The sequence below is a fragment of the Alnus glutinosa genome, chromosome 6, assembly GCF_958979055.1.
Source record: "Alnus glutinosa chromosome 6, dhAlnGlut1.1, whole genome shotgun sequence".
Taxonomy (NCBI): Eukaryota; Viridiplantae; Streptophyta; class Magnoliopsida; order Fagales; family Betulaceae; genus Alnus; species Alnus glutinosa.
This window is the reverse complement of record NC_084891.1, coordinates 15,001-42,005: the sequence shown is the minus strand read 5'-3', so window position 1 is coordinate 42,005 and position 27,005 is coordinate 15,001. Positions and strand designations below refer to the sequence as shown.

At 39.7% G+C, this 27,005-nt stretch overlaps 1 protein-coding gene across 3 annotated transcripts in view; it reads right to left on the bottom strand.

Annotated features, from left to right (window-relative positions):
* The window catches only part of LOC133871325 (brefeldin A-inhibited guanine nucleotide-exchange protein 5), a 52,833-nt gene extending 33,017 nt beyond the window's left edge, over positions 1 to 19,816 (bottom strand). The window contains exons 1-21 of one of the 3 annotated variants that reach the window (XM_062308745.1): positions 19,504 to 19,816; positions 19,276 to 19,357; positions 18,804 to 19,056; positions 18,465 to 18,586; positions 18,328 to 18,386; positions 12,075 to 12,132; positions 11,913 to 11,997; positions 11,577 to 11,783; positions 11,303 to 11,361; positions 11,096 to 11,165; positions 10,944 to 11,012; positions 10,074 to 10,196; positions 9,922 to 9,975; positions 9,727 to 9,815; positions 9,525 to 9,621; positions 9,312 to 9,410; positions 9,009 to 9,209; positions 8,648 to 8,758; positions 8,300 to 8,484; positions 6,519 to 7,145; positions 5,876 to 6,293 (exon numbers count right to left, since the gene is read on the bottom strand). In XM_062308745.1, coding sequence (XP_062164729.1) covers positions 5,876 to 6,293; positions 6,519 to 7,145; positions 8,300 to 8,484; positions 8,648 to 8,758; positions 9,009 to 9,209; positions 9,312 to 9,410; positions 9,525 to 9,621; positions 9,727 to 9,815; positions 9,922 to 9,975; positions 10,074 to 10,196; positions 10,944 to 11,012; positions 11,096 to 11,165; positions 11,303 to 11,361; positions 11,577 to 11,783; positions 11,913 to 11,997; positions 12,075 to 12,132; positions 18,328 to 18,386; positions 18,465 to 18,586; positions 18,804 to 19,056; positions 19,276 to 19,357; positions 19,504 to 19,615 — 3,180 coding nt within the window. In that variant the 5' untranslated portion in view covers positions 19,616 to 19,816. The remainder of the gene's footprint in view (positions 1 to 5,875; positions 6,294 to 6,518; positions 7,146 to 8,299; positions 8,485 to 8,647; positions 8,759 to 9,008; positions 9,210 to 9,311; positions 9,411 to 9,524; positions 9,622 to 9,726; positions 9,816 to 9,921; positions 9,976 to 10,073; positions 10,197 to 10,943; positions 11,013 to 11,095; positions 11,166 to 11,302; positions 11,362 to 11,576; positions 11,784 to 11,912; positions 11,998 to 12,074; positions 12,133 to 18,327; positions 18,387 to 18,464; positions 18,587 to 18,803; positions 19,057 to 19,275; positions 19,358 to 19,503) is intronic. The other 2 variants (XM_062308747.1, XM_062308746.1) reach the window with 2 other exon arrangements.
* Between the last annotated feature and the right edge of the window lie 7,189 nt (positions 19,817 to 27,005).

Below are 27,005 nucleotides of genomic sequence, written 5' to 3'. Positions count from 1 at the left end.
GGAAGGAATGGAGGGATTTTTCAAAATTTGTGAAATATGAGGTGGGAGATGGGCTTAAGATTCAATTCTGGTACAGCGTCTAGTGTGGACATTAGACCTTAAAGGAAGCTTTCCCTATTTTATATAATATTGCCCATTTTAAAGAAGCCTCAGTGGCAGACCATATGGTGGTGGTGAACAACATCTGTCAATGGAATATCACCTTTATGAGACTCGTACATGATTGGGAGTTAGAGATGGTCACCTCTTTCTTCAACCTCTTGTACTCTATCAGATTGACCAGAAGGGTGAGAATAGAATCTGTTGGCTCCCCTCTAAAAGGCTAACATTCGAGGTCAGATCTTTTTATCATGTTCTATCCCCTCCTGCTGGGTTTTCTTTCCCTTGAAAGAGCATATGGAAAAATAAGGCGCCTACGAGAGTGGCTTTCTTTGAATGGATAACAACATTAGGAAGGTTATTGACACTGGATAATATAAGAAAGAGGAATTTAATAGTGATGGATTAGTGTTGTATGTGTAGGAACAATGGGGAATCCATCGATCATCTTTTGCTCCATTATATGGAGTTACTAGAAAATTGTGGGTATCAGTTTTTCGTCTTTTCGGGGTAGAGTGGGTAATGCCCAATCAGGTGGTGGATATTGGCTAGTTGGAGTGGCTAGTTTGGTAGTCATTGTTACTTATAGGCCTGGAGGATGGCTGGCTGGCTGCCCATTGCGTGATGTGGTGCACCTAGAGAGAATGCAAATCCTATAATTTTGAAGATTGTGAGAGAAGAGTGGTAACATTAAAAGATAAATTGTTCAAGATGCTCTATGGGTGGATGGCTGCTATCAATATTTCTCGCTTTGGTAACTTTGTAGAGTTTTTGGATGTGTTCCTTTCCCTCTCTTTAAGCGAGTGTTTCTCTTGTATATTCTTTGTGTACTTTGGTTACACTTTTTGCGCTTTAATAAATTTGATTTACTTATAAAAAAAATCTTGTAGGGGTTCAAAGAAATCCTTTTTTTTTTTTTTTTATAAGTAATTGCAATTTATTAAAAAGTGCAAATGGGCGCAACCCTTATACACGGGAAGTATACAAGAGAACCCCTAAAAGGGACGAACAGAGAATAAATTTAAAAAGTCTACATAATTAAAAACACTCAAACTATGATGGGGCGCTATCCAAAAATATAATGTATTGAGCAACCGCTTCCGTAACTCTACCATAGATGTCTCTACATCTTCAAACAGACGAGCATTCCGCTCCCTCCAAATACACCACAGCAAGCACAGAGGAGCTAACTGCCAAGCCTCCTTAGCATGACTACATCCAATCGCCACCCCCCAACTACTCAACAACTCCAACACCGTTCGTGGCATAACCCACTCAACCCCAAATAAAATAAAAACGTAGCTCCAAAGATCCCGGACAACCTCACAGTGAAGCAACAAGTGATCAATAAACTCCCCACTCTTCTTACATAAACAACACCACTCAATTACTATAACATTCCTCTTACGCAAGTTATCATGCGTCAATATTTTGCCCAAAGCAGCTGACCATACGAAGAAAGCCACCCTTGTTGGAGCCTTAACACGCCAAATATTCTTCCAAGGAAAATATGGAACAGATGGGCCATCTTTCCTAATGAGCTCTTCGTAGAAGGATCTCACATCAAAAAAACCTTTTTTAGAGGGATTCCACACTAATCTGTCACCCTCTCCATGACGAGTCGAAGTGGAATATAATCGGTCGAAGAAAGAAAGGACCATATCCATTTCCCAATCCTGAATTTGTCGCGTGAAAAGAACATTCCACTGAATTACACCATTATGGACCACCAAATTATCCGCCACCAACGCGTCTTTGTTCCTTACTATACAAAAAAGAGCTGGAAAGCATTGCTTCAAGGAACTATCCCCACACCACCAGTCTTGCCAAAAACTAATATTAGATCCACTCCTCACTTCAAAACGAACAAAATTGCGGAATTTCTCCCACCCCCTCCTTATATGTTTACATACACCCACTCCAAAAGAACCCGAAACCTCGAGCACCACCCACCCTTTAGACTCTGAAATTTGGCATCAATCACCAAACGCCATAAAGCCTCTCTCCCTACCATATCTCCATAACCATTTACCCAAGAGGGCTCGATTGAACTGGATGAGATTGTGAACTCCCAACCCACCTGCATATAAAGGTGTACAAATCTTGTTCCAATTCACTAGATGGAATTTTTTCTCGTCACCAATGCCTCCCCAAAGAAAACCCTTTTGAATTTTATCAAGACAATTAGCCACCCTCACTGGAATAGGAAACAAAGATAAGTAATAAGTGGGAATGTTGGAGAGCGTACTGTTAATAAGAGTCAACCGGGCACCCTTCGACAAGTACATCCGCTTCCAACCTGCCAACCTCCTTTCAATTTTTTCAATAACACCATTCCAAATAGAGTTGGACTTGTAAGAAACACCCAACGGCAAACCCAAGTAAGTCATAGGCAAAGAGGCAACCCTACATCCAAGAAGATTAGCCATGGCTATGACGTTACGATCTCACCTCAAATGAACCTTTTTTAGGGGGATTCCACACTAACCTATCATCCTCTCCATGTCGAGCCGAAGTGGAGTAAAGTCAATCGAAGAAAGAAAGGACCATATCCATCTCCCAATCCTGGATTTGACGCGTGAAGAGAACATTCCACTGAATTACACCATTATGAACTACCAAATTATTCGTTACCATCGCATCTTTGTTCCTTACTATACTAAAAAGGGTTGGAAAGCATTGCTTCAAGGATCTATCCCCACACCACCAGTCTTGCCAAAAACTAATATTTGATCCATTCCCCACTTCAAAACGAACAAAATTACAAAATTTCTCCCACCCCCTCCTTATATGTTTCCATACACCCACACCAAAATAACCCGAAACCTCTTTCGAGCACCACCCACCCTTTAAACTCTCAAATTTGGCATCAATTACCAAACGACATAAAGCCTCTCTCTCCCTACCATATCTCCACAACCACTTACCCAAGAGTGCTCGATTGAACTGGATGAAATTGTGAACTCCCAACCCACCTGCATGCAAAGGTGTACAAATCTTGTTCCAATTCACTAGATGAAATTTGGTCTCATCACCAATGTCATCCCAAAGAAAATCCTTTTGAATTTTATCAAGACGATTAGCCACCATCATTGGAATAGGAAACAATGATAAGTAATATGTGGGGATGCTGGAGAGTGTACTATTAATAAGAGTCAACCGGGCACCCTTCGACAAATACATCCGCTTCCAACCCGCCAACCTCCTTTCCATTTTTCAATAACACCATTCCAAATAGAGGTGGATTTGTAAGAAGCACCCAACGGCAAACCCAAGTAGGTCATAGGCAAAGAAGCAACACGACATCCAAGAAGATTAGCCAACCTTTCGACATCCTCTACTCCACCAATTGGAACAATTTCTGATTTTCCTAAATTAACTCTCAAACCAGAAGCTGCCTCAAAGCATAAGAAGATACATCTCAGATGTCGAATTTGTTCTTCTTGAGCACCACAAAAGATCAATGTGTCATCAGCAAACAGCAGATGATTCACAACTAAGGCCTCGGAATCTCTGGAACCCACTGAGAACCCTGTCAAATTACCCTGATCCAATGCGGCAGTCAGCATCCGACTCAAAGCCTCCATAACCACCACAAACAATAGAGGAGAAAGATGATCTCCTTGTCGCAAACCACGAGAGCTACTAAAAAAACCCGATGGGGTTCCATTTACAAGAATAGAAAATCTTACCGTAGAAATACAAAAATGTATCCAATCCCTCCATTTTTCCCCCAACCACATCTCTGCAGCAAATAAAGCAAGAAATCCCAGTTCACATGGTCATAAGCCTCCTCCAAATCTAGCTTACACAAGAGTCCAGGTTCCCCCGATCGAATATGACAATCCACACATTCATTTGCAATAGCACATAGTCTAATATTTGTCGACCACCAATAAACACATTCTGAGTGTTGGAGATAATCTTGCCCACCACGGACTTAAATCTTCTTTTTTTTTTTATAAGTAATAGCAATTTATTGAAAAGCGCAAAGGGGCGCAACCCTTATACACGGGAAGTTTACAAGAGAGCCCCTAAAAGGGTCGAACAGAAAATAAATTTAAAAAATCTACAAAAGTAAAGACATTCAAACTATGATGTGGCGCTATCCAAAAATATAAAGTATTGAGCAACCGCTTCCGTAGCTCCACCATAGGTGTCTCTACATCTTCAAACAGATGAGCATTCCGCTCCCTCCAAATACACCACAGCAAGCATAAAGGAGCTAACCGCCAAGCCTCTTTAGCATGACTACTCCCAATTGCCGCCCCCCAACTATTCAATAACTCCAACACCGTTCGTGACATAACCCACTCAACCCCAAATAAAATAAGAACGTAGCTCCAAAGATCCCGGACGACCTCACAGTGAAGCAACAAGTGATCAATAGACTCCCCACTCTTCTTGCATAAACAACACCACTCCATTACTATTACATTCCTCTTACGCAAGTTGTCATGCATCAATATTTTGCCCAAAGCTGCTAACCATACGAAGAAAGCCACTCTTGTTGGAGCCTTAACACACCAAATATTCTTCCAAGGAAAATATGGAACAGATGGGCCATCTTTCCTAATGAGCTCTTCGTAGAAGGATCTCACCTAAAAAAAAACCTTTTTTAGAGGGATTCCACACTAATCTGTCACCCTCTCCATGACGAGTCGAAGTGGAATATAATCGGTCGAAGAAAGAAAGGACCATATCTATCTCCCAATCCTGGATTTGTCGCGTGAAAAGAACATTCCATTGAATTACACCATTATGGACCACCAAATTATCCGCCACCAACGCGTCTTTGTTCCTTACTATACAAAAAAGAGCTGGAAAGCATTGCTTCAAGGAACTATCCCCACACCACCAGTCTTGCCAAAAACTAATATTAGATCCACTCCCCACTTCAAAACGAACAAAATTGCGGAATTTCTCCCACCCCCTCCTTATATGTTTCCATACACCCACTCCAAAAGAACCTGAAACCTCTTTCGAGCACCACCTACCCTTTAGACTCTGAAATTTGGCATCAATCACCAAACGCCATAAAGCCTCTCTCTCCCTATCATATCTCCATAACCATTTACCCAAAGCCTCTCTCTCCCAACCATATCTCCATAACCATTCAAAGGTTCTTGCAAACAGATTTAAGTCCCTTTGAAATAATCTTATAAATCCCCCTTACCAAACTAATAGGGCGAAAATCTCTCACATCCATGGCACCAGTCTTCTTGGGAATTAAAGAGACAAAAGTAGCATTCAAACTCTTTTCAAACTTGCCTCGAGCATGAAATTCTGCAAAAACATCCATAATGTCAGTTTTTAAAAAATCCCAACACTTTTGAAAGAAAGCCGCAGTGAATCCATCAGGACCCGGCGCCTTATCTCTATTCAAATCCCTGATTACATCCCACACCTCATTCTCCTCAAACGCTCTTTCAAGCCAAATGCTCTCATCCACATCAATGGATAAAAAAGATAGACCCTCCACCCCTAGTGAGGTTCAAAGACATCCTTAATTATGGAAAGTAAGCTCCAATCTAGAAACCCTTCAACAAGAGCACTTTCTTAGACATGCCAACCCTATTTGCTCTGTTGTTCCCTATTCCTTTCCACCTAGTTGATGGGTAATTAAATTGGAAAAGCATGCGCCTTACAAGAAGCAACTAAAGGACAAAGGCCAATTAATGAATCATAGTAACATCCACAATACTACCCATTAGATAAGCACTTATCAATATGAACAAGCAAATTTAGGTGGTTTTTTGGTAGATTGAAGAGATACCAGGCGTATTCGAGCCATGTTGTAGTAGCTGATCTCCACAAGTTTTTGCAAGCTGAAAACACGAGCTGGAGTTTGCTTTAGTTCTTCAGCTGATACACCACAGAGAGCAGTGAAGAACTCCACAACAGAATCACTGGGCAGTTTAACACTATTCACAAATACTTGTTCAGCAGGCTTCCCTGCCAATTCTCGCAAGGATTGAAGAAGAGAATCTCTTGAGATCTGATTTGATCCATGCATGACAGTAGCAGCAATAGCAGGCGTTGATGTGATAAATTCAAGTCGGGAAACACATTCCAAAACTGCATTCCATGTGTCTTGAAGGGAGTCAGTCTCCGAGTCACAAAGGGCCAGCAATGTCCGCAATGCTTCCACATTTTTACTGCGCATTTCTTTAGGGGCATGCAAGAAAGTAAATCTGAGATACAAATCAAAAAGCATAATCAGCAAGTCAAGAATTTATGCCCAAAAGATTAAAATTTCACACTGCATTTCCATTAAAAAAAAGGTTGGTCCTCTTGCCAAACAGATTGCCCAAAAAAAAATAAGAAATAAAAAAAGATATTAAATAGGAGAGAGAGAGAGAGAGAGAGAGAGAGAGAGAGAGAGAGAGAGAGAGAGAGAGCAATAAAAGATTCTGTACCTGACCAGAGATGTTAAGAAAGCATAGCGCATGGTATCCATCCCAAGAACATGTGTGATGTGTATTCCAGCTTTAAATCCCTCCATACAGAGGACAACCCTTGGCTTATTCTCTCCTTCCTCCATAGTAACAGAGAAAGTAGCAAGCAAAGGCCATCCTACAGCTTCAACCATGGGCCTTACAAGTTCTATCTGCTGTGAAGTATAGAAAATGCCTCTTTTTACTCCTTGACTCCGAAATATAGCCTGTGTTTGCTTAACAATAGCTTCACTCTCAGACTTGGTATCTGTCAATGACTTTCTTCTTGGGAGAGCCAGATTAAGAATACGGACAAGGCCGCCTCTCTCTTCACCTTCTGGCTTCTGTCTGCTGCTTTTATCAACCCCAGCTGAGTCATCTTTCATTTTTATCTCCTGTTTAATAATAGAATCATAGATCTCTTCCAGGAGTTCTGGAGGGGCACATTCTTCAGCATCATTCATGGCATTCATACGTATAAAATCTGACTTGGACATTTTAGGCCACACCATTGGGTTGTGTGCATCAGTATTCAGCATTATGACTGCATATGCAAGAACATATGCAGTATCTGCATTTCTAAAAAGACCCGGATTGTCTGCACAATATCTGCCAGACACAAAACACATGCAAGTCTGGATCATTAGCCAGCATTAGAAAAGGGCGCATGATATTTGTAAAAGGTGGTCGCCTAGATGATATTTCATTCTAAACTGGAGTTTACTTTTCTTTTGCAAAACAGATAGGACGCTACAAGATCAAAGTACTAATTTAAAAGGGAACTCACTATGTTTCTCTGTTTCCATCATTTACAACCCAATCATGGAATAACACTATTAATTTTTTTCCTGGGCGAATAGCAATATTATTCACTAGCTAATAAATTACACTGACACCAGCAGCAAGCATAAAATAGAGACTAAACCCCAGGATTATGCAAATTGCTGCAATCCTACATAGATGGGCAGCAATTCTGATCTACAATGCCAACCCTATAAAACAGAAAATAACTGCAGCTGCTAGCTAATATGAAAAGTTCCAGACATGGCCTTTAATATAGCAAGAACCCGATATTATTATATGTTGCAACTATTAGTATATTACAATTTTTTTTTTTTTGATAAATAATGTCATATCATTAAAAAGCACAGAGGGGAGCAACTAGTATATTACAAAATTAAGGATGCATATATGACAAGAGCTCAAAGTCAGACTTAACACACGTACCCTTGTACCATGTGTCAACTCAGACTTCTTATTGGTTCCTTTCACTTTGGCACAACCAATTTTGGATATGACAAGATTTTCCGAAAAGCACTTGCACAAATAAAGACTAAGATCTGTATCATCTCTATGACACAAAACAGAAGATTCCACTTCATTAACAGCATAGACAAATACTCTCTCTGCCCCATTTTGTTGGCCGTCCACAAGGCCAACTTTTTAAGGGGACAATTTAATACTTTCACATGCAAGATAAAGTCATTGCTTTCCAAAACTACCCTTTATTTTAAATTTCTATATGGAGTTCTGTTGTTTTTTATTTCTACAAGTAAGGTCAATAGAGGAAAGTCAGAAAATAATGATACTAATTTTTTAGGATATACATTTAGGCAAATCCCACAAAGAAGTGAGGGACTAACAAAGTAGGAAAGAGGGAGGACATTTTAACACAAATGATCACGTGTGCACATGAACACACAAATCTTTCACCTTTATGCACACACAAAAGCACACACACAACACAGAGACACCCCCAATACCGTTCGGCAAACTTTTCCATGATGCGATCTATCTTTTGAGCTTCCCCTGGAAGTCGGAATCCTTTAAGAAATTCACGGATTGCATTATCAAACTTCATTCCTGAAAACTTCATGGAATCTACATAAGCATGCATCACAGCAAGGGGAAACTCTTCGTGCTGACCCAAATAATCACCAATCATAGCCTGAAATATCAAAGTGTTACAGAATCCTATTTCAATGTTGAACTAGAAGGGCTTCGCATGAAAAGAAACTGAAATATAAACCATTCCAGTCATGATAGATTGACTTTTATGCTAGTTCTCGCTCCAGCATGAAAGTTCCGTTGAGTTAGATTTAAAAATCTACCTTGTCCAAGCTGTGAGAGTTTCTCAGAAATTGGGCAACCGAAGCAGGTGTATTCTCCACCAACTTATTTGATATCAGATACTCTATCCCCTTGACTGATTTCCGGTTAAACTGAAAGATGATTAAAACTATAAGTCATTCCCCGACTACAGCCAGAGCAAATAAAGACAGATCAAAACAAATTCTAAAAATTGAAGTCGCATGATTCTTTTGGTCGGTACGTTACACTGCACCCAGTACATTACAAATCTATGTCATGAACCTCCAGCCTGTTCTTACCCTAAAGCTCATAGGGTAAAGTTGCGTTATAAAATACTTGCACCTTACATACTAACGCGTCCTCTTAAATATAATCAATTACCTCAGAGATGGCAGCTTCCATTGTAGATTTGTGAGCCTTTGCCTTCTCAAAGTTACTGGTGATGTCTTCCCTGCTTTTTATCTCAAGAGATTCTTTAGCAGAAACCTTTTCTTCAGGAGACTGATTGCCTTTAGTCTGATTTTCTGATTCTCTATGTGACTTCTCCCAATCAACCAGTGATTTAAGTACATTTACAAGGCACTGGAAAGGTCAAGAGAGAAGGGTCAACCAGCAACCTCTGCTAAAAAGTGATAGTACGATTAGATAGCTGATTTCTAGGAAGCAGGCAACGGATAAACCAACCTGAAGTGATGACCCTTTTATGGAAGTTGTATGTGAAACGCTAACCGAATTCGGATCTGCATTTTGTGTTCCTTGAGCTATTTTAGATAGAGCAGTAACCTGTATGATATGTCAAAAGACAATGCGGATGAGTCAAGTCTATAACAAAGCATCTTAGATATAACCTAAATGCATTATTAAGCATCACTATGGGAACTGTATGTGAGATCATACCATGCGTTCAAATAAGTTTGGTGCCTCAAGATCACAATCATAGTTCACAAATACGTCGACAAGCATCTGAGAATCCTTGCATACTTTCTCAAGCATCCTGCAAAACCACACTTGATCATAAGACTACAAAGGGAAAGAAAAAAATGTAATTAAAGCTTATGTGCATAGCAATTGCAACATCCAATCAGAAAGAACATTGTACCGAAGAACACTAAGTTTTTGATTAACGGGACATTCCAAGCCATCCAATGATCTTAGAACTACCAAGGGGAAGAAGATGCCAATTTCAGCCTGAAAAGAAGAATTGGTTCAGATTCAAAACAAAGGGAATATATCAAAGCAAATAGTATCACCACAGAAAGAATCATCTATAATAATCTCAGGATAAAACGCATACTTTAAGACTTTCCCTGAATCGCAACAAAAGAACTGAGAAAATTCCAGCTGCGTACTGCCAAGAAAGAAATGTAAGATCAGCAACAGAAATTCTCATAGCAGATTCTGATAAATCAGAAAAAGAAAAAGAAGATTAATTTGATGTAAGTAAACCTGGAATATTACAGGAGATTGCGAAACAGAAGCACGTAGCAATGCATATGAAAGATATGCTTTCACTGAGTCAATAAAATGGAAATTCTTCGTAAAAGAATAGCTAACTCCTTCCAACAAACCCTGAAATACCATATCACAAATTAAAGTAATTAAATAAACAGTCAAACCATATTCATTCTATGATACAGAAGTCCTTAAGGAGGCCAAATGTATATCAGCTTGATAATTTACATATGACGTATTCTCCTTTCCTCTCTGTATACTACAAGGATAAAGGCTACCAATTGCACTCGTCTGAAATATCAAAATATAATAAATATTACAAATCATCCAAAAAAGAATACACATCTAACGAATGTCATTTCTTAAAGATTTAGTACCATACTTGGGAGCAAGTATTATAGCTTCAACATATCTGTTCAACTGGAGCAACCATAAATAATTCATTTCATAAATGAAAAAAGACTATTAGATGTTTTCCATCTTAAAATGTCTGTTCTTAGGCTATTCTCCCTTGATAATTTTTGCCAAGACTTCTGCATTGAAATCAACATTAGGCAAATTGAGAAAGTTCCCCACTCAAAGGTGCCAAACAATTCCACGACCTTTCGTCAAAGATTCACAGGTTAATTTGTACAATACATGCCAATAGTTTAATGGACATCACCTTTTTTCTAAACCAACTGCACTATCGTCACTATGCTGCTTTCATACAATTCAACAGGCCCTTAGCCATCCAGATTGCCAAATTTCTTGTATAAAATAATATCTAAATGACATCTCAAGTAGGATAACAATCTAGTGTGTTATCTCTATCAACCAATTAAAGAATGCACCAATAAACACAGATGAATCCATAAAATTAACCTGCAGAAGCTCAAGAGACAATATTCTTGTCTTAGTCGTAACTTCATCATTGTCTTCCTTCATGCCCATCTGCAGATATTATACTTCAATGAATTATACAGGGGGCTCAGAACTCTCAACAACAATTTGGAGAGCATGATGAGAAAACCAACCTTGCAAAGGGTGCGGAATACCAATAAAGCATCACGTTGTCCTATGCTCATGCTCTCAAGGTCAATCCCTCTTAAGTAGAGTTCAGAGTTGCAGTTTTGAGCAACCAAAATAAATATAATACAATTATCATTCCAATTTTTTTTTAAAAAAAAAAAAAACTTATAATATTTGAAAGTGGAATCTACAATATAATATGATGTCCATACCGTGTTATCTTTTTACCATCTTCAAGATGCACAGCCTTGTCAAGGACTGCCTCTAAACCCTATACAACATATAACAGCAGAATGTTAGGGACAGTATAAACCGCAAAAGAAAGTTCCATAAATCATAACACCCAGCATTAGCTATGTCAGAAAGCTTGGGAACATATAAAGTGGTGGCAAAGCAAAGAACTTGACTAAATATGCAAAGGATAGAAGAAAATACATTAATATTTCTTTTGATAAGTAAGAAAATACATTAAAGAAACAGAAGCACCTTGATATCGACACCGCCTGCAAGATTATGGAGTTCCTCAACAGACGCAAGAGACGTGTCTTTGACCTGGTTCAGTGCCTCTCCTAATGTCATTCCTTTCTCATCTTGGTCCACCAAAGAAGTTTCCTCAACTTTTGTGTTTGAATTCTCTGCCAATGCAGCCTTTGATTCTTTGGCAAAAGAAGCTGAAGCACAATCCTGGATTCCCTGTCGGACATTAGTAACTTTCTAGCATATATTGAACCAAAAAGGGATACAGTCAAAGCAACTTTTCTTAACTACTTTTACAAGAGAATTGATAAAGACATTTAGGACTAAGGGATTTAGTTTCCACACCGGCTCAGTCTCCATTCTCCTAAATACGATGCTGATCATCTGTGTCAACATTGCCTTCGATGTTGCTTGGTTCACAGGACTCTTACTAAACATTCGAAATACAAATCATAAGCACTGCATCATGTTGATATGAGAAACCCATGAGACAAACCCAAAAAGTACCTGTTAAGAGCAATATTGTAGCATACTCTGATAACACCCAGCAAAGGTTCCCCATGTACTGCATTCGAGACAAGTATTATGAATTCATCAATTGTAAACAAACAAATAAAAGTAAAAGATAAAACAAACAAAAAAGCAATTTTCCACATGTCATTGGCAAAAGGCTATATATTTGCATGATAGTAAGCAATAGGACCCCAATCAACTCAAGTCAACTAAGCTGTAATCACAACTGATTGGGTAGACTCAATAGAACCCTAATCACCAGACCCAATATATTGGCATAACTATTAACAAACCATATGGGCTGTTCATAATTGCACAAGCATAGACATAAAGAGAAATAAAATCATGAAAGTAAGCATGATATGATGATTGCAAATATCAACAAAATGATGATAAACACACAATAAGAATTAATTTTTTTATATATATAATTAATCGACTCATATCATTAAAAGCGTAAGGCGCCTCTAAGTACACAAGAAGTATACAAGAGGAAGCCCCTAACTAGGAGCAAAAAGAACAAGAAAATCATTATATTTTTTTCATGAGTAATCGAAATATCATTAAAAACGTAAGGTGCCCTCAAGTATACAAGAAGTATATAAGAGAAACCACATAACTAGGAGAGGCAAAAAGAACAAAAAATTCATGATAACTAATCATTAAATGAGAAACAAAAGCAGTTGTCCAAGTATATAAAGGCACGAAGAAAATTATTATAACTAATCATCCAAGAAGAAACATAAGTAATGGTCCAAAGATAAAAGGTTTTGAAAAATTAGGACTTAATCTATTCCAAAGTCCTTTCCCAATCCTCAAAACTTATGGCATTTATTTGCCTCTATAAACGCCATAAAAGGCGCGTAGGTACCATCTTCCATACTACAGCACTCCGTGTACTGGCGATAATCCACCAGCAAGCATACAGGTCGACTACACATCTAGGCATAACCCAAGACAGCCCAAAACAACTAAAGAAGGCAATCCAAATGGCATAAGCCACGCCACAATGAAGAAGAAGATGGTCCACAAACTCTCCATTCCTCTTGCACATGTAACATCTATCCACCCCAATAACATGTCACTTCCAAAGGTTATCCATGATAAAGATTTTATCTAGAATCGTCGATCAAGCAAAAAAAGCCGCTTTAGTCTGCCAAACACTCTTCCAAGGGAAGTGACAACCAATGAGTAATAGAAGGATCTAACCTTAAACAACCCTCTTTTGGAGGGGACCCGCCACAACTTATCTTTACTACCTCGACTAACTCTAGTTGAATACAACACCGTGAAGAATGAGACAAAGACATTCACCTCTGAATCATGAGCCGCTCTAGCAAAGCTCACATTCCACTAAATGAAACCACCATAAAACTCCAAATTAGCCACAACAAAGGCATCTTTCGTGCAGGCAATAACATATAAATCTAGAAATGCTTCCTTAAGGATCACATCACCACATAACTGATCATGCCAAAATCTAACCTTTGAGCTATCTCCCACCTCAAATCTGATGTAACACAAAAATTTTCCCCCAACCCCTCCTAATGATCTTCCATAACCCAACCCCAAACGCTTCAAGAGACTCAATAGACCACCAACCACCCCACGCACTGCCAAACTTAGAGTCCATCGCCGCTCTCCAACAAGCCTCTCTCGTGCACATAGTACCAAAGCCATTTACTTAAGAGAGCATGATTGAACATCCACAAATTCCGAATTCCTAATCCTCCCCCAGAGAATGACGAACAAACCTTGTACCAACTAATCAAGTGATATTTGAACTCTTTACCTAATCCACGTTATAAGAAATCACTCTGGAGCTTCTCAATACGATTGGCAACACTTGCCGAGACAGGAAAAAGGGACATAAAATACATAGGAAAGTTGGGAAGTGTGTAATAAGGGTAACCCTACCACCCTTGGACAAGTACATCATTTTTCAACTAGACGATCGATGCTCTATCTTCTCAATAACATCATCCTAAATATGCTTGGCCTTATAGGATGCCCCCATGGGAGGCCGAGATACTTCACCGGCAACGAGGAAATCCCATAACCTAGAATACCGGCTACTTTTTCCACATGCTCCACATTACCCACAGGAGCCAGTTCAGACTAGCCAAGTTAATCTTCAAACCCAAAGCAGCTTCAAAGCACAAGAATAAGCAGCAAAGATGACGAAGATGATCTGAATTAGCACCACATAAAATCAGAGTATCATCGGCAAGCAAGAGGTGAGAAAAAACAAACCACCAACATTACTCTAAATGAAACCGGACAACAGCCTCCCGCTCACAGCAGCATAAATCATTCTACTGAACTCCTCCATCACAAGGACAAGCAACATAAGGGACAAAGGGTCCACTTGTCTCAAGCCACAGGAGCTACTAAAAAACTTGATGGTGTGCCATTCACCAAAATCGAGAACCGCATCGAAGAAATGCAATGAGCTATCCAAGAGCACAATTTCCTCCCAAAGCCACACCTCCTTAGCAAATACAACAAGAAGTCCCAGTTAACATGATCATAAGCATTTTCTATATCCATTTTACATATAACACCCAACTCACCAAATCTTCCTATGGTGTCAAGACATTCATTGGCAATGAGAACAAATTCTAGGATTTTCCTACCTCTAATGAATGCATTTTGGGACTTTGAGATAATCTTCTCATGATTTTAAAGGAAGCTTTTCCTGTTCTTTTTGGTATCGCTCGGGTGCAGGATGCCTCCGTAGCGGATAATATGGAGATTTTGGGCGGTTCTATTCAGTGGAACGTGAGCTTTATTGGAGAGGCGCATGATTGGGAAGTGGGTGTCTTTGCCTCCTTTTTTCAGGTGCTTCATTCAGCCACAGTTAATAGAGATAGTGCAGATAGGCTTTGGTGGGTTCTTTCCAAGAAAGGTGTGTTCATGGTCAAGACCTACTTCAAATCCTTGAATGGCTCTGAAGGTAGTTGCTTTCCTTGGAAGAGTGTGTGGCGGACTCAGGCTCCCTCGAGGGTGGCTTTCTTTTCGTGGTTGGCAGCCCTTGGCAAGATACTTACGGTGGATAATCTCAGGAAGAGGAGTATCATCATTGTGGATAGGTGCTGCTTGTGTAAGAGAGATGGGGAAACTGTGGATCACCTTCTTCTTCACTGTGATGTGGCTTCCACTCTGTGGACTCACGTTTTTACTCGGTTCGGTATGTCTTGGGTTATGCCTAAAAGAGTTATCGATTTATTTGCTTGTTGGTGGAAGTCTGGAAGACCAAGAAGTGCTGCGGTTTGGAAGATGGTGCCTATCTGCATTTTCTGGTGTGTTTGGAAAGAAAGAAATCTTAGGTGTTTCGAAGATCAGGAGAATTCAATGGAGGATATATTAGCTTCGTTTTTTCATACGCTGTATCTGTGGACGGTGGCCTTTTTGTCACCTATGTCGATTAACTTTTCTGACTTTCTTGTTCGTTTTTCTTTTTCTAGTTAGGTGTTTCCTTTTGTATACTTCCAGTGTACTAAGGGGCGCCTTACGCTTTCAATAAATCTATTTATTTATCAAAAAAGATAATCTTCTCCAACACCATCTTGAGCTTGTTTGCTAGAACCTTGACAAAAGTTTTGTAAATGCACTCCACAAGGTTGATCAAGCGAAATTCTTTGAGGTCAACGGCCCATAGAATCTTCGGAATGAGGGCGATAACGAAGCATTTAGGCTCCTCTCAAACTTACCTCTAGCATGGAAGTCACGAAAAACCTTCAAGACATCCTCTTTTAAAACACCCAGCAAGCTTGGAAGAACGCCATAAAGAAACCGTCAGGGCTCGGTGCCTTGTCACCATTAATAGCTTTCACTACCTTCCTCACCTCCTCTTCCTCAAAGTCTCTCTTCCGTATGGAAGGTGAAGGCCCCTCCGCGCATTGCTTTCTTCTTATGGGCCATAGCTTTGGGTAGAATCCTCACAGTGAATAATCTCAGAAGGCGGGGGTTTCAGTTGATTAATCGATGTTGCCTCAGCTTTGGGGTCTCTTGGGTCACACCTGGTAACGTGCCTTAGCTTCTCCATTGTTTGAAATTCCTTGGGCATGGACATCCTAGAGAAGCTATCTGGAAAGTTATTCATGGCCTTTTAATGTGGAGCATTTGGAGAGAAAGGAACCATTGGCTCTTTGAGGATAGTGAGTCCAATGTGCTACTTCTTAAATCCTCCTTCCTGAGATCTCTTCTGGATTTGGCCCTTGCTTATGTTCCTAACTTCTCTTCAGGGAATTCGGTAATCTGATTTGTGTTACAGATTGTAACAGCAGCTAGTTCTTGGTGCTCTTATTTCTCTGGTATAGCAGCTAGTTCTTTGGTGCTCTTGTTTTTCTTATATACTCTTCGTGTACGAGAAATTTCTTTTTTCTTCAATAAAAATTATTATAACTCACCTCTTCCATGAGAGTAGATCTTTCAAACTCGATAATAATTTCTACCTTCTCCAATTTCTCCTCAACGCCTAAGGCCCTTTCCTCTTCAAGGACATCAAAAACATGTAACGTTTCTAGGAGGATATTATTCTTCCGTTCTACATTGTCAAACACCTCCTCATTCCATCTCTTTAAATCAAATTTCAAAGCCTTGAGCTTGCTAGCTGAGACGAAACTCGGCGATCCTTGGAAATAATAAGAGACCCACCACTATTTCACCTTGTCCACAAAACCTTCAGACTTTAGCCACATGTTCTCAAATTTGAAGGGCCTACTCCCCCTTAGAGCATCACCACAGTCAAGGAGGATAGGGCAATGATTTAACAAAGTCTAGGGAGCCTTCTCTAGGAAACACCAAGAAACAGGACTTCCCATGTTGAAAAGACAAGGAATCCATCAATTATGGACCAATCGGGAGAGTCCTGATTATTCGACCACGTGTAAGTACTGCCAACAAGAGGTAGATCCATCAAGCCCTAAAAATTATTCGACCAAGTACTGCCAACAAGAGGTAGATCCATCAAACCCTAAAAAAATGAAGTGTCAAAACTCCATCATAGCAGGGCATAAACAAGCATCTCCCGACCTTTCACTAGGAAACTAGGTTACATTAAAATCTCCTCCAATACACCACGGCAAGTTCCACCAATTGAGCAAACCAACAAACTCATCCCAAAGGAGTCTTCTATTCCAATCAGAATTAGGGCCATAGACACCCGCAAAAGCCCAAGTGGAATTATCTTCAACGTTTCTGAAGGTAACAACCAAAGTGAATTCCCCCACCCTCTCACATTTTAGAATGTGCATGAATCACTATTTATGTAGGAAAATAAGGAGTGGTCATGATTCCTTTTTTTTCCCCCTAATCTCCTCCCATACATGTTACTATAAGATATTATGTCAAAAGCAAAGAGTTTTCTTTTTAGCCCAAAGAGTGCCACTTCTATTTGTAAGTCATGCCTTCCTTTAACACAAGAAAATGTGTAACATAATAACTAACATTATATAAGCATAGCATTGAGTGTTCCCTGTGGGCACTAGTTAAACAATAGCCCATACCCTATTTCAAAAACTCCCAAGTCTCAACTGTATTATGTTCTTTAAAGACACATGTTGAGAAGTTTTAAAGGTGAGACAGATAGAAAATCATCAGTAAGAGAGAAAGAAAAAGAGCAGAGCATAGGTGGCATCACAAAAGTAGTTGCCTCTCCTTGTGAAGAAATTTACTCCCATGGTACCCCACTCAACCAACTGATCCATAATAATGAAAGCCTAAACCCATTAGATCATGTCTTCAAAGTTCACACTCATCTACAGGGTACAGTAGACTTTACTTTCTTACTTCTTTTTTCAATTTTTCAAGTCAGATATGTATATCATTTCAATCACAAATGTGCAGCTAATCAATGGCCTTGACTACTCTAGCAAATGCAACAACTACCCAATCAAGCCTACATGCTGTCCACAAGAGCATAACAACCTCTCTGAAAATTGTCAGCTATCACTCAACTCATCAACATTCAAGAATTTGAGTGAGCTCAGAAACAGCGAAGTTCATTCCATTCAAAACTGACAGGTACATACAAGAAACATAGCACACCATTGGAGCATCACTTTGCACACTATAACTCCTACACCACATCTCAAGATGCACCATAGTCCAAAGGACGATTGATTCCACTCTTCCACAAGAATAAAACATATAGACAACACATACATAAGCAGCAAATAACAGACTCAATTTGTACATAAAAGTAGAAGAAAAGCGAACACCATTTCTATCCCTAATGACATACCTCTGAACTTTGTGGATGCCACCGAGGTAAGAAGCACCTTCAACACTTGCAGAATGGTACTGCACATTGTTCCTTAAATCAAGGGCAGAACAAGAAACCTAATTGGGGAAGAGTAACCAATATGCAACAGCACATACCTATCAGGCGCTGAATTGTCAACACAACTGCAAATCATGTTCAGAATGTCCGTAAACAGCGTGACATTTTTACCACCATCTAAACCGGGATCTCCCTCTAAATGATCATATGCAATGAGTTTCTGTGCTTACAGAATGCAAACAGAATAAGTTAATGATACACATGCAGTAAATGCATGCATTAACGATTTCATGCCCATATTAAACAACAATATAAAAGTACAATTTATTATAGAATATGTGGCACTCAAGAAGGCCTTATGTGAGGATATGACAAGAAGGCCATAGTCGATAAAGTATCTTGAACATCACACAACAAAAATGAAATAAAGAACATACATGAAGACAATCCAAAGCAGGTTCTATGGTTTTCAAGTTCTTAGTCTCAAATGCAAGTCGAAGTGGATTCAGAACAAGCTCCGCCTGTGCTCCTTCAAGGGTCTGCCCAGCACTTGATAAGACAGTAGCAATGGTTCCACTCCTGCCCACGGGCCTGCCAACATGCTCTGCCTCCTCCGTACCATGTTGGACTGAGTGTGAGTTAGCAGTTTCTGTTTCCGTCCTTGCAGCTCCACCGTCGGTTTCAAGGGAACTACAAACAAAAATCGATTCCAAAATTTAGTATTAGAATCCATTGTTTGGATCTATTGATGGAAATCATGACTTAATTCAATCTGATGGTGTTGATTCAACAGCAAGCGTTTATCGATCCATAATCTAAGAAAAAATGTGCTTAGTGTCTTATGAATTCTGATTATCAAAAACATAAAGAAAGAAAAGCAGCAGACTACAGAAATGTAGAAAAATAGACCTGCCATCTCCAGGCAAAGATGCTGCTTGATTTGTCTCAGTGGAACCAGAATGCTGAGTCTGATCGAGGTCTTTCGTATTATCTGAAGAAACATAAAATATATAGACAAATTGGCGAATTAGAATATAGATTTGAATTTTCGTGTTTCATCTATAGTAACTAAGATATGAGTAGCAGGGGAAAGAGAAAGAGATTTTAAGGAGAGAAACAAAAATGAAAATGACCAACCTAAATAAGTCTGAATAGCCTTCTGGAGGTTGGGATACTTTTTGCCGGAACATTCTTTGAGCATAGACTCGAATGCTCGGCTTACAAAACCCCCAGCCGCTCCGCCAGCCATTTCTTTGTTTACTTCCTTTGGATACTGGGTGGAAGAGGTTCAGCCAAAGGAGGAGGAAAGGGTAGGTGCTGGGGAGTAACGGTGGTGCAGATGCGCGTGGATCTCACGCTCAGGTGGGTCAGCAGTTATGGGGCTAAACAAAGATCAAGGGAGAAACTACAACCACGGCCAGATCGATAAAGGAACTGGACCATGTCAGCTGCATCAGGCTCTATCAGCAACTGAGATGCAATGGGTGGATCCACAATGGAGGCCCAATAACAACATGGTGACCCCTTTGGTATCAGTGAGAAAAATTGGGCCGCATCCTCAAACTCAAGTTGCTGAAAGGGTAAACTTAAAAGAATGTCCAAGGACCAAGCAAAATCTGATTTAATTAGATGCGGGCATACATTTTTCTTCTTTAAAATATATATATATATACACACACACAAGATAGAGCGTTGGCGCATATCATGTTAGATTCGGGACGACCCAATTAACCCACCAACCCGAACCTGACACGATTAACTAAATGGGTTGAAATACGAAACCCAAACACGACACGTTTATGATGGTTCGTAAACAGGTTGATCCGTTTAAGCATCGGGAAAACCTCCAATGTTTAAGTCAGTAAATGCTTAGTTAAAAAAAAAATTAATGGAAAAACTGAAAAATGAGAGAATGTGCATACTTGAAGATGTGTGTCATTTTTATGGGAGGCTCAAGGGATAATCCCTTGGATGCTTGTCACGTGACAAATTTATAGCCCTTTGATTATTTTTCAAGTAGGGACTGCTTGAGTGGGCCTAAAATAATTATTTGTTGATTTTTAAGTAGGTCAAAGGTGATCATTTTTTTAAAATTTTATATATGTATAAAATTTTAAATAAATAAATTCAAGTTTGACCATATTTTCTACTTTGTTCGAGCGGTGGAGGCTCAGCTTCCAATAGAGTTGGCAGTTTTTGACACAACTTGTAAATCTAAAAATTAGCTTTACACGCGACCCATTGCGTGGTCTAGCTGTCCAAAAATTTGCTTTAACAGCCAGTGTCTTCTATGTGAACGATGTTCCTCATATCACTAAAAGTGAGGCTATGACTAGTGGACAACTCTCCTTTTCCAGGTTCATGTTCATCTATGGCAAATCTGTACAAATATGCACTCACCTATGGTTGTTTTGCGTTTGTCTATGGTAGATTTGTAGTCATCCATGGCAAATGGGTCATTCCTAACGTGTTCCCCAATTGGATCATTGCTTCTAGATGATATGCTCATTGGCGATGGCATTTGACAACTCGGTAAGGCTCTTCCCATACAAGACCTGACTGTTCTTTTGAGTGGGATCTTTGGTGGCTAAAGTAAACTTTCACAAGACCCAATCTCCGAGGTTAAAATTTCTTGGCATTACTTTCTTGTTAAAGTACTAGGCCGACTTCACATTTCATAAACATTAATCTCTTAAAATACAAATAGATCTTCACAGTAGCACGGCGATATGTCACAAAGCCAACATATGGTACATACCCCATAATATGTACTTGGTAAATCAGAGTATAACATCTATCTAACTATGCAGCGGAAAACATAAACCTAATAGCGGAAATCACATCTTAAACATCAATCACAAATTAATTACAACAAGAGTCATTTAACATCTATCTGTTTTAAGTCTTTCATCAATATAATTACATAACAGAGATGGTTTTATACAATAACAAGTGACACAGGCGTCACAAGCCATAAACAAAACCTATAAAACAAAGGACGCCCATGGTCCCGCAATTACAACCGTCACGGCGAGCTTCGGTCATAATATCTCAAATGCACATCTACAACACCATCAACTACGATCGGAGTACCTACAGCCATAAGAACATCATCTATACGGTTGTGGGGGTTTGCCACATCCGTATAGGTGAAAGGATGAGTTCACCATCTCAGTACATAATATCGAGACCTCATTGATATTACACTAACTGAGTTTTCGCAACGAACCAACTTTTCTTTTTTAGTCTCGCGTAACGGCTATCAATTTATAAACTTTTATTTGAAAACCCCCATAGCTGATATAACGAACACTGACTATCATAAAACATTTAAAACATATTATGTAGTTAGACCCATACGTAGAAGTTCCAATGGCTTGGAAGCATCTACGTACACACCCATCTACAATAATACTTTTATATTGGTAGCTCATCAATTTTTTTGGGTCAAACTGAATTTAATCGGGATAACCCCGGCGTTTCTAATATTTTAAGTACTAGAGAAATGAGTTTGAAACCTTCCCGGGACACAAAAATTCGAACTACTATCGTCCGATTCAAAAAGCGAGCGTGAGTCCCAACTGGAAGACACCGTGACCATACGAATTAAGAAAATTGATCAAAAAGCCGTATGGTTACCGTTTCATCCAGTTGGGACTCAGTCTCGGTTTTTGCAACGGACGATAGTAATTCGAATTTTTGTGACCTCGGAAAGATTTCAAACTCATTTCTCAAGCTCTTAAAATATTAGAAATGTCGGTTTTGTCCCGAAAAAAAATCTTTTTGACACAAGAAAATTGATCAAAAAGCGTATGGTCACGGTTTCATCCAGTTGGGACTCAGTCTCGGTTTTTGCAACGGACGATAATAATTCGATTTTTTGTGACCCGGAAAGTTTTCAAACTCATTTCTCACACTCTTAAAATATTAGAAATGCCGGTTTTGTCCTGAAAAAAATTCTTTTTGACACAAGAAAATTAATCAAAAAGTGGTATGGTCACGGTTTCATCCAGTTGGGACTCAGTCTCGGTTTTGGCAACAGACGATAGTACTTCGATTTATAGTGACACGAAAAGCTTTCAAACTCATTTCTCACACTCTTAAAATATTAGAAATGCCAGTTTTGTCCCAAAAAAATTCTTTTTGACACAAGAAAATTGATCAAAAAGCCGTATGGTCACTGTTTCATCCAGTTGAGACTCAGTCTCGGTTTTGGCAATGGACGATAGTAATTCGAATTTTTGTGAACTGGAAAGCTTTCAAACCCATTTCTCACGCTCTTAAAATATTAGAAATGCCAGTTTTGTCCCAAAAAATTCTTTTTGATACAAGAAAATTGATCAAAAAGCCGTATGGTCACAGTTTCATCCAGTTGGGACTCAGTCTCGGTTTTTGCAACGGACGATAGTACTTCAATTTTTTGTGACCCGGAAAGCTTTTGAGAATGCAAAGAGACACACAGGGATGATATTACTCCAAAAACACCAAAGAAAATTACTCACAAAAAGCCAAAAGGTGGATTTGGTGGGGTATGAGGGAGAGAATGACCGATTCTGGGCAATTTATAGCCTCTGTGGGTGACCCGTCCGGACGGAGTTTTCCAGACGTCCGGACTAGTGGGCCTCGGGAACGTGCGTAACGGTCATGCTCATCCGGACGAAATAAATTACCCGTCCGAATGATGGTGACATCGCACGTGAGTCCGGACGTACAACAAGACCTGTCCGGACGACGAGGCACTGCACATGTCCGGACTTCCAGAGATACTATCTGGACTACCATGCTACACCCGTCCGGGCTCCGAGGAATACCGTCCGGACGCTCCACACTGAAACACCAAAAAAACTAAGAAAAATTTACAGAGATCAAATTTTCTCAAGTCAGTGTCAGAATACGCATACATAATCAACTGATAACACAATCAGAACGCATCTAAAAAATAAACAGAGATATAAAAGGAAGTTGAGATTTCAATTGGCACAAATAATTTTTCTTGATCATATAAAAATCAAATAGGCAACTCAATTCAAGCAATGCATGTGTGTGTGGAGACTCTTTTCCCACTAGATAAGAATTTCCAAGACATGACAAATAGCAACTAGATTTTCTAGACATGAGAGAAAATCAAAGACAGATTAGCCAAAAGTCAAACCTTATAACTTGCTAGGGCCTAGACACCCTCATCTGATACACTCCCCCTAAGATGCAGCACATATTTTGTTTTATTTGTACCATATAGGACAAGATAAACTTTTATTTACTCATAGAGGGCAAGGTAATTTTAAGCACATAAGCAGTGATTAAACAGATTTAAAGCACAAAACTTTTTAAGAATTACCGCTCGAATCTTATGGTACTGCAAACTGTTGGGAATGCCAGAGTTTATAGATGCTAGGTTCAACTAGCCTGTGGTCAATTTGGCCATCTTATCAAGGGCTTCTTCTCTTATCCAAAATTTTCAAAAGCAAGGAGTCAGAGAAGGAAAGATGTACCTTTAGGGGAATCCGGGATAGTGCACTTTTTCTTCGCATGAAGAGAGAAGCTATCCTACTTTAGCATAAACAAGAAAAACACTTGGCCAATATCGTCAAAACTCTCAATTATATCTAAGCATATTTAATCAATGCAAACCGAATTGAGATATCAGGCAAGAATGCATGCAATATCTAATAAGCCAAGAGAAAAAAAATCCTGCAAATTCTCCCCAAAAATTTGTTTTTTTTTTTTTTTTTATTATTATTAAAAAAAAAAAAAACAAAAACAACAAGTAATATGGAAAAAACATCATATGCTAATGCACGATCAAACCTGTGTACGCTCAATGATGCCATTACAGAAAAACAGTCGCTCGACCTGCTTTTTCTGTCTTCCCCAAAAATACCTGCAAAGTTTTCTCAAGAAAATACAAGAGGGCAAACATAACTTGTTCCTAGATTGCATATAATATATAACAAATACAATGAGCAATCAAACCTGATGCCATAGGATTAGGAACAGAATCCTAGGCATGAACACCTGAACCTGCTAGGTGCGTCGGTTCCCCCTCCTGGGGTAACTATCCTTCTCAGCCCAAGTTTGCCTTCCAGTAGGTTGTTGCTGACAAGACTGCATCATCCACTCCATCATGTTTTGCATCCAAACAGGAGGCTCACCGGAGTATTGCTCTTGAGGCCTTCTCAATTGCCTAGGTTTGCTCTTGTAAGTGCCACTCTGATTGGCTGGTACAAATCGCTGTTGAGGCCGCTGACGCTGAGGAGCATGAAACCAAGGGGCTTGGAACTGATGTCTTGGTGCTTGTCCTCATGGTGCTTGATAGGATGCCTGATGCCAAGGAGTTTGATGCTGAGCTGCAGGTACAGTGCCATACTGAGCTTGTCTAGGCACTTCTTTCTTGGCTTTGGCCTTTTGTGCTTTCAAGAGGGAGCACTGAGGCCGTATATGCCCACTGAGACCGTAGTGATGGCAAATAGGAGGTCTTCTGATGAAATGAGGCTGCTGAGTGCCTGGAACATCATCATTGACCTTTTCCTTCTGTTTATCTTCAATAACTGGAGGAAGCTCTGGGACTGTAGGAGTCACAAACACAGTCTTTGAGGAAGAAGGAATATCAGAAGAGGAAGCTACATACCCGAGACTAGTCTTGTCATGTGGGCTCTTCTGGATGGACAGCATACGAGTCAACTTCTCATCAGTGACTCTCTCTAGCTGGAGCTGTGTCTCAAGTAGCTTTTCCTCAAGCTCCTGTATCTTGAGCAGCAGTGAACTCTTCTCAATATGCAGACTGTTCAGATCATTAACTTGCTGCTTTGGTCTTCCCTCAGCTTCTCAAACTCTTTGTAGAGAGTTTTGTATGCTTCCTTGAGCTTTACCTCATTCTCACTATGCTCCGAATAATATGGGTCTTCTTCTTCAATAAAAAGGGGCCACAAAAGCCATAAATTTGTCAGACTCTGGAGCATCTTCTTCGGACTCATCACTGAGAGTCACATTGTAAGCCTTCCCCTTGCCCTTCTTGAGATTCCCGCAATTGACCCGGATATGCCCATAGCCTGAGCATTCAAAACATCGGGGTCCTTTGAGATCTTTCTCATCCTCTGGTTCAGCTTCTCTGAGGGGTTTCTTGGCTTTTTCAGAAAACTTCTTCTTGAACCGATCATCTTTCATTAGTCTTCTGAAATTTTTGGCAAGCATTGCCACAGCCTTTTCTTCATCCTCAGATTCTTCTTCAGAGGAGGCTTCTACCTTCTTCTTGGAAGCCTTAAGAGCAATGGTCTTTAATTTCTTGACCGGGGGCAAAGACAGCTCGTATGTTTGAAAAGATCCAACCAGCTCTTCAATCTTCATTTCTTCAAGATCCTTGCTTTCCTCAATAGTCGTTACTTTAATCCTGAAACGCTCGGGTAAAGATCTAAGAATTTTTTGGATGATTTTTACATCCGAGATAGGTTTCCCAAGACTCACCATGGAGTTCCTTAGGCCACTTATTTTGGAGTAAAACTCTCCAAATGTCTCTTCCTCTAACATCTTAATTTCTTCAAATTTTGAAATCAACATCTGAAGTTTGGCAGATTTTACAAGTTTTGTGCCTTCATATGTTGTTTCCAAAATTTTCCATGCTGCTTTGGCTGATTCGCAATTTGAAATTTTGACGAATTCAGATGGAGAAAGTGCTTGGCATAGAGCATGGAGGGCTTTTTCATTTGAAAGACGAGCGTTCTTTTGAGGGACTAGTTCAGGTGTTGTATCCTCTGGTTTAGTCCAACCAGTCTCAACAATACCCCAACAGTTAATAGATTTCAAAAAGAAACTCATACGTGCCTTCCAATGGCCATAGTTCGAGCCATCAAAGGCAGGAACATAATTAAGAGTTTGAGACATAATAAAGATAGAAGTCAAATATAAAAACACTTAAGAAATTAATCTTCTCAGAGTGTACCAAGCTCTGATACCAATTGAAAAATTGAAATGACTTCTAAAAGTAAAGTGTGTGCATAAGTGTCAACAAAAATTAAAGCACAGCGGAAAGTAAATGACACAGATATTTTTGTTGACGAAGTGGAAACTCAGTTAAGAGAAAAACCACTCCTGGGTAGCCAAACCCAGGAATTTTACTATTCAGAAGACAAAGTTAGATACAAGACAGTAACACTCACATGTACCGATGCAGTGGTCGTACCTTGATCTCTGACGTGTAACCCAACACGAACGCTTCCTAACCAGGTTAACCTACCTGAAGGGGTTTTTAATGGAACTCCTTACCTTAGAGCCGACTTCTAAGATAGACTTCGGTTTGCAGCACAGCACAGCACACTTGAAAAACGGCTTCAAAGGAGATATCACGTCTCTGAGCTCTAATGGAATTCACACCGAATTCTTGTAACTCTAAGTGCCCAAGGACCCCTATTTATAGGCCGGGGGTCAGAATGGGCGTCAGGCAAATTTTGCTTGGGAGCCGTCCCGACGGTGGACCATGGCCGTCCAGACAGACAATTGTGCAACAGGATTTTTTAAAATTTTCGCGGAGAAATCTTTCCTGTATAAGAACATCGTCCGGACGGGGATGGCTAGATCGTCCGGTCAGACGCATGTTCGCTGCAAGTAATTTTCATAACATGCTTCGCGCGTCCGGACCATGGGGC